Source organism: Myripristis murdjan, chromosome 22 (genome assembly GCF_902150065.1).
Source record: "Myripristis murdjan chromosome 22, fMyrMur1.1, whole genome shotgun sequence".
NCBI lineage: Eukaryota > Metazoa > Chordata > Actinopteri > Holocentriformes > Holocentridae > Myripristis > Myripristis murdjan.
This window is the reverse complement of record NC_044001.1, coordinates 14,824,185-14,836,840: the sequence shown is the minus strand read 5'-3', so window position 1 is coordinate 14,836,840 and position 12,656 is coordinate 14,824,185. Positions and strand designations below refer to the sequence as shown.

At 42.1% G+C, this 12,656-nt stretch overlaps 4 protein-coding genes and 4 non-coding genes across 9 annotated transcripts in view; 7 read left to right on the top strand and 1 right to left on the bottom strand.

The window, feature by feature from the left end:
* The window catches only part of LOC115354040 (uncharacterized), a 222,895-nt gene that overhangs the window by 113,657 nt on the left and 96,582 nt on the right, over positions 1-12,656 (bottom strand). The gene's annotated exons all lie outside the window — the stretch shown is intronic.
* On the top strand, positions 87-5,172 carry zmpste24 (zinc metallopeptidase, STE24 homolog). Its single transcript, XM_030044193.1, has 9 exons — positions 87-707; positions 951-1,097; positions 1,338-1,541; positions 1,702-1,854; positions 2,068-2,209; positions 2,425-2,600; positions 2,856-2,960; positions 3,211-3,354; positions 3,663-5,172. Exons 1-9 carry the CDS (start codon positions 600-602, stop codon positions 3,885-3,887), a joined length of 1,404 nt encoding a protein of 467 aa, XP_029900053.1. The 5' UTR covers positions 87-599; the 3' UTR covers positions 3,888-5,172.
* On the top strand, positions 5,666-7,637 carry atp5if1b (ATP synthase inhibitory factor subunit 1b). Of its 2 annotated transcripts, none has more exons than XM_030044200.1 (3): positions 5,666-5,945; positions 6,650-6,766; positions 7,249-7,637. In XM_030044200.1, the coding sequence occupies exons 1-3, from the start codon at positions 5,854-5,856 to the stop codon at positions 7,388-7,390; spliced, it is 351 nt and encodes a 116-aa protein (XP_029900060.1). In that variant the 5' UTR covers positions 5,666-5,853; the 3' UTR covers positions 7,391-7,637. The 2 variants fall into 2 exon arrangements, with proteins under 2 accessions (XP_029900060.1, XP_029900059.1); XM_030044199.1 differs by having other exon boundaries at positions 5,667-5,949; positions 6,654-6,766.
* On the top strand, positions 8,910-12,218 carry rpl13a (ribosomal protein L13a). The gene is made up of 7 exons (XM_030044195.1): positions 8,910-9,032; positions 9,725-9,797; positions 10,051-10,116; positions 10,362-10,463; positions 11,038-11,123; positions 11,316-11,375; positions 11,959-12,218. The coding sequence occupies exons 1-7, from the start codon at positions 9,012-9,014 to the stop codon at positions 12,166-12,168; spliced, it is 618 nt and encodes a 205-aa protein (XP_029900055.1). The 5' UTR covers positions 8,910-9,011; the 3' UTR covers positions 12,169-12,218.
* Positions 9,892-9,972, top strand: LOC115354802 (small nucleolar RNA Z195/SNORD33/SNORD32 family). Its single transcript, XR_003927804.1, has one exon. It is a non-coding gene; the product is annotated as a small nucleolar RNA Z195/SNORD33/SNORD32 family (small nucleolar RNA).
* Positions 10,180-10,263, top strand: LOC115354801 (small nucleolar RNA Z195/SNORD33/SNORD32 family). The gene has a single exon (XR_003927803.1). It is a non-coding gene; the product is annotated as a small nucleolar RNA Z195/SNORD33/SNORD32 family (small nucleolar RNA).
* On the top strand, positions 10,868-10,943 carry LOC115354805 (small nucleolar RNA SNORD50). The gene has a single exon (XR_003927807.1). It is a non-coding gene; the product is annotated as a small nucleolar RNA SNORD50 (small nucleolar RNA).
* LOC115354804 (small nucleolar RNA SNORD50) lies at positions 11,551-11,626 on the top strand. Its single transcript, XR_003927806.1, has one exon. It is a non-coding gene; the product is annotated as a small nucleolar RNA SNORD50 (small nucleolar RNA).

Below are 12,656 nucleotides of genomic sequence, written 5' to 3'. Positions count from 1 at the left end.
GTATTCATTAAACATTTCATAAGTAAAGTCATGATTAAGTTGAACTAGACTGGATGGGACGATCATTTCCTCTACCTTAAATTAGTTGTAAGGCAACAGCTACATTAAGCACAGGCAAACCACTGACTTCAGCCTAAAGGTGTATCGCACACCAAGACTCCTGGCTCGTATAAGTGGCTAGAAAACACAAACTTAAAGTAAAACTTATGTTCATAGCAGAAATCACATTCAGTTTTCTTGCTGCTGACTCCTATACGGGGGGAAAAAATTCATCTGCGGAACCAAAGTCGTTTCAGTCGTTTCATCAGCGACACAGTTTGTTGCTGCACATCAACGGACAAGCTCGCCTCTCGCATGAATGGAGTGATGTTATAAAAGCCTCGTCTCTGTAATGGAAACTGAAAGCAAGCGTTTCCACACAGCTTTGTGTAGCTAGTATCTGTCGAGTTGAAGCAATATTTCGTTCGGTTTATGATCCTCCCCGTTTGTGCGCCAAGCAGGACCTCTGTGGCTGTCAGTAATCAACCAAAGCTAGCTAACGTTAGCTTGCCAAGCTAGTCAAACCATCTTGAGCAACACTGACAGCGAGCAGAGGAAAGATGGTTGAAACAGTGTTCGACCTCCCGGTTGAAAAGCAGATATTTTATGCTGTGCTGGGCTTTTCGTGGACAGTATACCTCTGGGAGGCGTACCTTGCTTACAGACAGGTAAGTGGCAAACTCACACTTGACTTATTGCTTTCACAAATTAGCCATAAAAGAAATCAGCTCCTGGCCTTTGACAGTAACTTCAAACTTTGTGAGTGCGACCCCAAGTTCCCATTTTATTTATTCCTCTTATTATGTTTCCTAGCTCTTCTTGTCACTGTTAGACAGAATTCATCAAATCAAGAATATGAAGTTTTTATGAATGCAGATGTGTTGCTGTGTTTATCTCCCTCGACGATGCAGAGGAGGATATACAGGTCAACTACACATGTGCCACAGGAGCTCGGGAAGATCATGGATACTGAGACGTTTGAGAAGTCACGTCTTTATCAGCTGGATAAGAGCAACTTCAGCTTTTGGTCTGGACTCTACTCCGAGACAGAGGGGACGGTAAGGCGTTACTTTGTCAAAATAGTTGTCGTGAAAGTTCTTCTCGTAACCCAAGTCTCCGTCATCTGCCATGTTGATTGGACCAATAATGTAAAAACATGTTTTTTCTTATGATGTTGAGGTGTCAGCCCATTAGACATTTTGTCTATGAAGCTCTGTGTGAATTGTCTCCTGTGTGGTATGGCCAACCATTTGTCTGGATGTAAGAGGCTGTGCTTTAAACTTTTGTCCTCCTTGCAGCTGATCCTGCTCCTGGGTGGAATCCCCTTCCTGTGGGGCGTGGCCGGCTCGGTGACTGCTCGCCTTGGATTTGGCCCAGAGTATGAGATATCCCAGTCCCTTGTGTTTCTCACCCTTGCCACGCTGTTCAGTGCCTTGACCGGCCTTCCCTGGAGCATTTACAACACATTTGTCATTGAGGAGAAGCATGGCTTTAACCAGCAGGTACGCAGTCTGACACCTTTCATGTGAAGACACTAGGAGACTGCTGGTCACACACACACACACACACACACACACACACACACACACACACCTAACCCCTCTCTCTTTCTCTCCCTCCCTCTTCATTTGCATTTTTTTCTCTCCTTTGTCTCCCACTTAGACATTGGGATTCTTCTTCAAGGATGCTGTGAAGAAATTTCTAGTGACCCAGTGTATCCTGCTGCCTGTGACCTCACTGCTCCTCTACATCATCAAAATCGGCGGCGACTACTTCTTCATCTATGCCTGGCTCTTCACCCTGTGTGTTTCACTGGTTAGTGCTACATTCTCCTCACCGGCTTTCATGTAGATGATGAGAGAACATTTTATAAGGAGTGCATCCTTCTCTGATGTCATTCCTACTACGTATTATATAATCACTGATAATGGAATACCTTGAAACTTGCAGGTTATTCTGTATTTATGCTGTAGATGGTAATTACCACTTCCTAATACATTTTCTTCCCCTGTTCTCATGTTTTCTCAGGTACTTGTTACCATCTATGCTGACTATATTGCCCCCCTTTTTGACAAATTCACTCCACTGCCAGAGGGAGAGCTGAAGACGGAAATTGAGTCCATGGCCAAGTCTATTAGTTTTCCTCTCACTAAGGTTTATGTAGTAGAAGGTAAAGCACTAAGTTAATGCTAATGAAGCCAAATGCCCATGCAGTCTTTATATTTCCATGCCTTATTATTGTTAGCCTTATGATTTCTTCAGTATAGTGCATGTCTTCAGGGCATGTTGGATATGTCTAGTGGCTGTCTGAATACTTAATGTAACATATTGTAGGAGGCAGATATTTGTTGAGAATGTCTTCAGAGTTGTATTTTTTTCTTCCAGGCTCCAAGCGGTCATCACACAGCAATGCCTACTTCTATGGGTTCTTCAAGAACAAGCACATTGTGTTGTTTGACACGCTGCTGGAGGACTACTCTCCCCTCAATAAGACTGCCGAGCCACAGCCTGAGCATGCAGAGACTGACGACACACCCAGCGAGCCCAAACCCAAGCCCAAGGTTACCATGGGAACCAGTTACCCATTATTCAACAAAGTTCTCATTGCAGTGATGCACAAACCATTAACCATTAACCTAGAAGTTTTAGGAAATTAGTGAGTTAGCCCTGGAAAGGAGTATATTTTTTTTTCATTAAATCAGTTAATCATTATGGCTTGTAATAGTAACAAACCTGTATTTTCAGTTTATATTTTAAGTATTTAGGAGATGATCCTGTCATGCTCAATTTGTAATTTGTCCTCTTTCTTTGTCCAGAACAAGAGGCAAGGCTGCAACAACCCAGAGATCCTTGCAGTTCTGGGCCATGAGCTCGGCCACTGGAAGCTCGGCCACACGGTCAAGAACATCGTCATCAGTCAGGTGGATTTAATCAAACATCTCACTGTAGACACAGTTTTCTGTCCACTGTCTTGTCAGTGTGTTTTCTTTAAGAATTGCACCAAAAAAGCAACAAATTGACATCATTACATATGATCAGATGCAGACACAAAGCATTCCAGTCAAAAGCAGTCATATTGAAGTATGTGTGATCAAATGTGCACCCACTGCATACAAATGTGAGTTAACAATAATTATGCTAAGATCTGGCCTCTTCCTGTTCTTTCTGCAGATGAATTCCTTCCTGTGTTTCTTCCTGTTTGCTGTTCTTATTGGTCGGAAGGAGCTGTTCCAAGCTTTTGGCTTCAATGATAGCCAGCCCACATTAATAGGCTTGATGATTATCTTCCAGTTCATCTTCTCTCCTTACAATGAGGTAACTATGGGATTGCATAGATAAACACACTACCCATGTTTAGGGGTTGATGTTTATCTGTCATTTCACTGTTTAATCTTCAAATAGACTTTTTCAATGCATACTAAATATTGTCCAGTGAGCACTTCACTGTCACATTACTTTATATTGCTAATATTTTTACTTATAGGATCCCTACCAGTTTAAAACTCCTGCAGATGTTCCATTCTCAGACATCCATGTGAATTCAAATTCATGAAGCAGCATCCCATTGTTCATGAAAAGTTCCCTTTAGAAACTTGTAATTTTCATACTTTCTCTCTCCGCAGCTCTTGTCCTTCTGTCTGACAGTCCTGAGTCGCAGGTTTGAGTTCCAGGCAGACGCCTTTGCACGAGGCATGGGGAAAGCTTCTGAGCTGTACTCTGCTCTCATCAAGCTCAACAAGGACAACTTGGGCTTTCCTGTGGCTGACTGGTTGTTCTCCATGTGGCACTACTCCCACCCTCCCCTGCTGGAACGCCTGCGAGCGCTGGGCAACGTCAAGCAGGACTGACGGGCTTGGAAGGGGGAGCAGCGATCGCTGCCTCCTCCTAAGGGTCTGCGCAGGCCGCTCCTGGCCCTGTGATGCACCCTCGTCTTTTTCTACCTATCTGCTCCCCCCCGTTATCCGGTTTTAGTTGTTTCTTCACTTGACCATTTGTTTCCATACAGCTCCCTTTGCTTACAACTTGCTCCAAACAAAACCAAACTAGATCAGCACAAAGCAGTCTCAGAAATCTTACCGGGCCTGAAGTGAAGTTCCCGCTCTTTCCTAAAGCCAGTATGAAAACGCCTGATATGCACTTGCTGAGAGCAATACATCTGGGCAATGTGTGTGCACAGAAACGCTGTAGTCAGAGCACAGGTCACACACTGCAAAGCTTTTATTTCTTTTCTTGTTTTATTTGTTATAATTATGCTTTTTTATGTCATTCTAAAGCAAATTTAACCCTACAAGTTGTCATTTATAAAACTTTATATTTTACATGCAGAGCATGCCACTTCCTTTTGCAAAGTTTTACAACTATCAAGAGCATGATAGTGTGATCATTACAGCATTTTGTTTTTTGAGAAACAGTATGCTAGTTAGTCCCAGTATACTGAGGTTTTATTGTTTAAAACCAAAAACAGACATGAGAAGTGTTCACACCTTTTTGACGTACTCGTGAGTGTTTTTGCAGATACACAGGCCAGAATATGTCGAGTTGTCCCCCAGTGCAGCTGCTGCTTATTTGGCAGTGCCTTTTTCAGGCCAGCTCAGCTCAGAGTCAATGTCATCTAAAACCCAAGTCTGGCAGATGGATCATTGTACCTGTTTTATTTTGATGAAAACATTTGAGTGCCTCTGATTGTGTATGACTCTGGCCAGATCGTAGACACTGTTATGAACAGGACGGTGCAAAAAGTCACATTAGATTTTGGATTTTCATTTTTACATGCCATGGGGGTGGGGCGGGTTGGGAGGAGCTTGTTTTCCTTCTTCTAATGCACTTGCTTGCAAACAAGGGTCCAACCGTACTTGTACTTATGTAACTTTGATGGATAGCATAATGGCGTATGAAGTGATTTGTGGAAAATATTGAATGTGGTTTGAAATTTTAAGTTGACCAGCTGTTTAGTTTTTTTTTCCTTTTTGGTTTTGGGCTTGTGGGAGCCCAAAGTTGAATGGCAAGCAGAGTATTTATGGATGACTGGAGGGTGGGTCTGCCAAGATCTGCCAAGTCAGTGTTTGGTTTGTTAGAAGAGGGAGTATACCATACTGTTTGTTAGCAGTACTGAATAAAATCTTTCAAAGCATTTCTCTTTTATTATGCTTTGTTGTTTTATGAGTTGAATCACATTAATAATAACTACAATGCCAAGGATCAGGTTTGTACATACATTATATGTTACTTACATAAACAGAAATATTTCCACTACTGAAATGACAATTATCAGAGGTTTTATGGTGGTCAGTTGAAATAATGTGTCATGATGAATTTTACCAGCACCACTTCAACAACAATAACTCAATTTTACTTAATTTATGCATTTTTAAATGGTGATTATATTCACAGTGAGTGTATTTGTGCGTGTAAAAAAAAAAAAAAAAAAAAACATGCCTGCAGGTTAGGACTGATTAAAATGACCTATTTACCCAAAAATTCAGACTCTACTTAACAAATCCTATCATAACATGACAGGGCAGAGCGCGGCGGCAGCGTGGGGTCAGCAGCTGCGTGCAGAATCACGCCGTCCAGCCTCGGATCGTACCATTTACACAAATAGGGGGACTGATGTTTCTCCTCATTTTCACAATTTCTCAAGACTGAGTGCTTAGTCTCGTTAATGCACATTTAATATCAATTTTAGAAATGTCTAGTAATGGACTGTGAGTTAATACTAAAGCGTGCTGAGCGTTTATGCCCCCCTGTATCCAGTCAGTAGTGGCGCGGTCCTGTCTGGTGTAATTTTGAGGACAAGGGCAACGTGCGATCTCAATGTTGTTTTCCCATCCTGGGGTAAATATGGCGAGGTTTCTGAGGCCTAACGTGAGGGGTTTTATCAGCTCACAGTTGAGGATGTCATCCGACCAGGTGAGAGAGGCTCGTGCGAAGCCCCGGCACCTGGACACACGCGCTGCTTCGGCTGCCATGTTAATATTGTTGCGTTAAATCAATTAAAAATGATGTTACCAAGCTATCTATCTGACAAAAGCTGTAACGTGACGTCGAGGAATCAAAATTTGTAATTGAGTATTAATCAGAATTGTATTGCATTTATTATTATTATTATTTTTTTTTATATATATATATTTTGAAATGAAGAAATCACCTGTCAAGCCACTTATTAGGAAATTAAATCAGTCTCACGTTAAAACGGGCAGCAACTCACTCATCTAGCAGTTGCATTGTTTGACAAAAACAACAACGTCAGTTCTTTTGCCAAAGCCTCACCTGGCACCTGTGCAAACAAAGGGCTCTTTTTTGGTTGTATTTTTGTAAAATAAACCGAAACTTGACCTTGAAAAAAAAGCGTGGCTTGTCCAGGGTCCACTGGGCGGGAGAAGTGTTTGTATCACACTGTCAGATAAGTGAAATGTCACCTGACTAAATGTGGAGATCAAAACTCGTGGAGAAAATGGTTGAAATCAGAGGAACCTGTATGCCCGCAGCCTCTGTTAAAATGAACAGTCCACAGGAAAAAAAGCATGTGTCCCAGCAGGGGTCTGGTGTTATTACTGGAGGTCTGATTAAACACGCTGTCCCCTTGGTGTGTCCCCCCCCCCTCTCTGTCCCAGCTGGGTGAGCTGGGCAAAGGAGCCGGGAAAGGTGGAGGGGGAGGAGGCTCTATCCGGGAGGCAGGAGGAGCCATGGGCAAGAAGCAGGCCGCCGAGGAGGAGATGTACTTCAAGTATGTATTTGTTTCCTCGCAGCCGCAAAATGTACATGAGATTAACACTATTCATTTTCTCACAGGCTGGCAACACTGAGGGCTCCCATGGGTCATGCACATTCTGGAAAATCATGGAAAGTCGGGCAGTTTGAAAAGGTTTTTGGATAAGTTTTGGAATTTGCCAGCTTCCGTTTATCAAATGATCAACTGGTTATTTGTTTAGGTTATGCTCAGAATAATCAGCTCTGATATGAATTGTTTCAAATTTTTGATGAAGGATAAAAATCATGTTTATAGCGCTTGAAAAATCAACAACTTAGTCATCGAGGCTGTGGAAAAGTCAGGGAATCTTATCTATGGATAATGGGCCCATCTCTGTTTTCTTTACCTCTTTCTAATCTTTCCATTCCATCTTCCCCCTGAATCTTTTCCTTTTCCTCCCTCCTTTTACCTGCTGTCAATCCGTTCACACTCCTCTTTTCTCTCCTGTGTTTGCACAGGCGTAAGGAGCAGGAGCAGCTGGCTGCACTGAAGCAGCACCACCAAGAGGAGATCGACCACCACAAGAAGGAGATTGAGCGCCTGCAGCGTGAGATTGACCGCCATAAGGGAAAAATCAGGAAGCTGAAGCACGACGACTGAGTGAAATCCGGCAGCGACTTGAAGTGATCCTCATCGTCCTTACCGAATAACTTGTTAGTAATCAGCCGGATTGCTGCATGCACTGTTCTCACCAGGCCAGCCATGGATGTGTGTATTATAAATACTTTGAAGTCATTAAAACAGCTGTGATAAAATGGTTGTTGTTGCCACATTATGTTAAACATGAGATTGAACCTTTTGTTTGGTGTACTGTGTATTTCAGATTAAAAAAAAAATCATAAAGAAAGCAGACAATATTCTTTAAATTGCTCCATATGACCCTATCAGCTGCTTTTTTTGAGTGACGCATAAATCAGTTTTTATGTTAAGTAACAAAGGAAGCTTAATATATGAAAATGTGAATATACAACTTGTATATTAAAGCATTAGTGATCTGGTCCAACATGTTTCCTGACATAGTCCTTGCCTTGGTGCATGCTGGGTTAGGCTCTTGTCCCCTTGTCACCTTGACCAAGAAGAAGGGGTGGAAAATGGATGAGTGGACCAAAGCTCGCATACACCAGATATCCATATGCTCATCCTTTGAAACTATCAAACAAAATTACAATTACAATGCACGGTCTTAGAGTGCCAAAACCCTGAGTCCACAACCAAGAGGCTTTTTTGTTTTAGAGCACATTTGTCAATCAAGATAACACATTTTTCATTTGTCATGGCTGTCACTCTAGCTGACAGAGTTAAGACTTTCCCATCAGCAGAGATGTAGGCCGAGCCCTGCGGAGGGAAAGCCATGCAGGTGAAGACTGAGACTGACCCGTGTTTCTCCAGCTAGTGTGGTGTGTCTGTGCGCGTGACCAGCTTTAAAGCATGCAAAACATCCCCACATGTGAATATTTCCACCACAGTGTTTGACTGTGGGTTTTATGCAATATTGCATTAACTTCTCACTTGGCCCATCTGTCCTCACTCATCACCTCTGATCACAGTCCTAACTTCTTCTTTTTCTTCTTCCTCTCCCTTCCCCTGTTCCTCTATAAACAACAGTTTATTTCAATCTACAGTGGAAACATTTTAGTATAATTTGGCCCATATTTTTCCACAACAGAATTTCATTGAGCTACTGTAATAAATTAGGGTGCAGAAACATTAACAGTGTAACCTAAAAAAATAATAATTAAAAATAAAATCAATAAGCTTCATATATTCTCATGGCTTTCTTGCTTTTCCATTTTTTCCATTTCCATTTTTCCATTGCTTTTCCATTTTTCTTACAGGGTAGTAAAATAGTGATACACCATTGTTTTAAATTTAGATATTCCTCAGAAAGTAACCAGATCCAGTAGATAGATAGATAGATAGATAGATAGATAGATAGATAGATAGATAGATAGATAGATGCTTCTCTGTGGCAAGCATGTGCATAGGCAATTTACTTAACTTGGATTATTGCACCAAATCTGCACAGTATTGGCTTATATAACAAAATATGAATATCTGTCAAAAGGGGCATCAATAATAACCAGCAGAGGGCAGCACATTCCCACTGTAGCGTCAAATCTACCCAGTCCAAAGAAGAAAGAGACAGAAAAAATATCGTCATTTCCGTCAAACCCCTGCCTTTTACCGCGGGCAGCCCCGTCGCTCTTTCTTTTCGCGCATCATGGCGGACCGGTTCAATAAGGTGGGCAAGTGCGGGAGACTAACAATCTTCACTTTTGCTTCACAGTGGACGCTAAAAAGTATTTCTACCTCCTAACCGGAGAGAATACCTATCGCACAACTCGGTTTTGTCTTTATTTTGCCTGTCGTGTTGTTGGAAGAGTGTATTTTAAGCGCAGTCAGACGGGCAGCCGCAGCTGAGCAGACGTGCCTTCATTATGGCAGCCTCCCTAGCCAGTCAGCATCGCTAGCTTGGTAGCATTAGCCACAGGCCCAGTCACGCATAACAGGTTAAATAGCGTAACAAATACTTAAATTTCAGTATTACCTATATGTGAGAAAGCTAATTTGCTCACAAGTGGCGCCACGCAGTAAAAGTATCCTCCACGTTTAGTCGGCAGCACGTTTGGTTAACGTGTCAACATGCTTTACGGCTACACCGGGTGAAGCTGCACGGCGTGTTATAGAGCTGCACATGTGCTGTCACCAAACTCTCACATCGAGACGCTGCCAATACGTTTAATGTAAAATAAGCGCGTTACTGTCCAGCTATAACAATCATAATGAATTAAACATCGGTGAGTGTTGGGCGGAACTACTGCAAGGGTTAGCACCAAGCTAACAGCTAGCCTCCTTGCATGTTGATGGCAGTAGAAGTAGCACCTTTTTTAATTAAGGAAGTTAACCCGGGCTTCTTGTCCCTACTGTGTCCAGGTTCTGCTGCTGGATGGCAGGGGCCATCTACTCGGCCGGCTTGCTGCCATCGTGGCTAAGCAGGTTCTCCTTGGTATGTATGGAAACTTTGTCATAAAGTTTAAATCATGCTATGTATTAGCTCATTTATTCACTCAAGGCCTTGTTCAATGCTGTGTTCGCTGCAGACTGTCTATGATGATTATTATCCCCCTTGCTTGAGTTTAACAGCCATGAAAAAACTCACATGCACTACCATCTGAGACAGGCGATAGATTATCACCAGAAACAGTTTTTCTTCCTTTGAATGTTGAAACACTGACCTTTGTGTTTGTTTTTTTGTCCAGGCCACAAAGTGGTAGTGGTGAGATGTGAGGGTATCAACATCTCCGGTAACTTCTACCGCAACAAACGTGAGTGCATTTTATGTGACTTAATTAAATTTTGGTTTGCCTTGCCTTGTGGCTGACACGCTTGCTGTCCGTGATGATTCCCTACAGTTAGTTATTCGAGTTTAACGACCATGAGATTACTTTACATGCACTACCATCTGAGACACGAGCGTCACGTTATTGGTGAAATGTTCTCGCCCTCACCTGCTGTCGTGTGTGCTTGTAATGTGCCTGAAATGGCCTCTGTGTCATGTTCCTCTCTGCAGTGAAGTACCTGGCTTTCCTGCGCAAGAGGATGAACACCAATCCCTCTCGTGGACCGTACCACTTCAGAGCTCCCAGCAGGATCTTCTGGAGGACCGTCAGAGGTGAGATTTGTAGAGTGGGCTGTAGACATTTTTGATACTGCTGTAATATTTCTTTTTGTCGAAGCTATAATATCTACCCATCTACCTTGTTACAGTGAATGTAAAGGATTTGCCACTTGAATAACTAAAACAATACATCTTTTTGTTAGATTGAATTTTTGTGTGGGTTTTAGTGAGCTAAGTTCAGTTTGAGTGAAGTCTATTAACTGAATAAGATGCCTATGAATGGTCACTAATCTGAACTAGTGCGGTGCTGTTTGTTCATAGCAAAAATGTAATGAAATGAACTGAGTTGTAGGAGCTCATGTCTTGCTTGTCTAGTTCTTGGTCTCTGGCTTCATTTGGATCACAAGTGAAAGATTTAAATGGCCTGTCATTTGACATAGTATAAGTTTTTATCTGCTTGACGGTGATGAGCCCTTTATCCCGAAGCTGATCATCTATTGATGAGTCAAACTTTACGGATCTGACTGCTGAGTCAAGCTGTTGCCCTCTGGAAAATGGTCGTTCATTATACCATTGTGATATTTTCATCCAAAGTGTTTTGAGCTTACGGTTGTTTCTGCAAATCTAGGTATGCTCCCTCATAAAACCAAGAGAGGTCAGGCTGCCCTGGAGAGGCTGAAGGTGTTCGATGGGATCCCCCCACCTTATGACAAGGTGAATATACTGGCAACCAGGCCCTTAAATGTCCCTGTATCCCTGTGCTGTCTATGATGTTGACACTAAATTCCTTACCTACCTTGTTTGAGTATTGATTCTGAAAATAACTTGAGTCTGAGACGAGCTGTCCTACGTTTGATTGGGCCTGCTGTTTGCTTCTTTGTCTGATTTTTGGTTTCTGTCCCACAGAGGAAGCGCATGGTTGTCCCAGCCGCCCTTAAGATTGTGCGTCTGAAGCCCACTCGCAAGGTGAGCGTCTCACAATTAGTGGAGTGTGAAAGCAGGCTTGAATGTCAAACCTAATTACTTGAATTAGGAGTTTGCCTTTCAAAATGCTTTGAAAACAAGGATAATCTTTGACAACATCTGTACAGATGCTCTGTCAAAATGCTTCACTTCACCTGCCACAACTGTTGTTCTTGCTTGACAGTGATGAGCTCTTTATCCCGAACCTGATCATCTACTGATGAGCAAAACTTTACGGATCTGACTGCTGAGTTGAGTCAGGGACAAGTTGTGCCTAAAGCTGAAGCCTCAAACTGAATCCCAATGTCAAATATCCCATGTAATGCAAAATGTATATCCAAGACAAGTTTACTAATTCAGTGTCTAAAGTCCAAATTGTGACTTGGACCTGTGGAGGTGAAATACCTGCTAGAACACATTTAATTTGCACTTTTTGTTAGGAGCTTGTTTGGAACCCAATCAATCTGAATTTGTTTATGTTTGAATGTGAACAGTCTGTAATGAAGGAAATGTCAGTTTTATACTGCTGTAGTGACACATGACACTTGGACATTTCTGACATGTTTTGGTTTCCTTTGCCTCCTAGTTCGCCCTCCTCGGGCGCCTGGCACATGAGGTCGGATGGAAATACCAGGCTGTCACAGCCACCCTCGAGGAGAAGAGAAAAGAGAAGGCCAAGCTCCGCTATGCCAAGAAAAAGACCCAGATCAAGCTGACCAAGCAGGCAGAGAAGAACGTCGAGGGCAAAATTGCAAAATACACAGATGTTCTCAAACAATACGGAGTCCTTGTCTGAGTTGGTTTCTTCTGACCAATAAAGATAAATAAATGTTTATAGAAAGTGTATTGATTTGTTTTTATTTCTGATGTCTGAAGAATTGCACTTAACTTAAAATAAATGGCTTGCAATGGTATACATGCAATTGTGTCATAACTAGGTAAACTTAAAAATCAGTGCATATGTAAGGGCTTCACATTAGGTGAAAGTGTGGACAGTGTGTATTAAGTGCAAGCAGTTGCAGTCTTGTGTTTTATCTAAAACTTTAATCCTAATCACAGAAGATTACAGAACCCATTCAGAGTAGCTAGTTTTTTTTTTTGTTTGTTATTAATTGAGCTAGCTGCTTGCCATCTGCTTTGAAAATAATTTGAGTCAACAGACATGATGGTACTGGGGGCTTTTTTTTTTTGTTAACTGAACAAGCAGAAACTACATGAAAACTTGAAAGCTGAATTAAAACTCATTAAACTCAAAAGTCCAACTCACCATTCTCATGCAGTTTA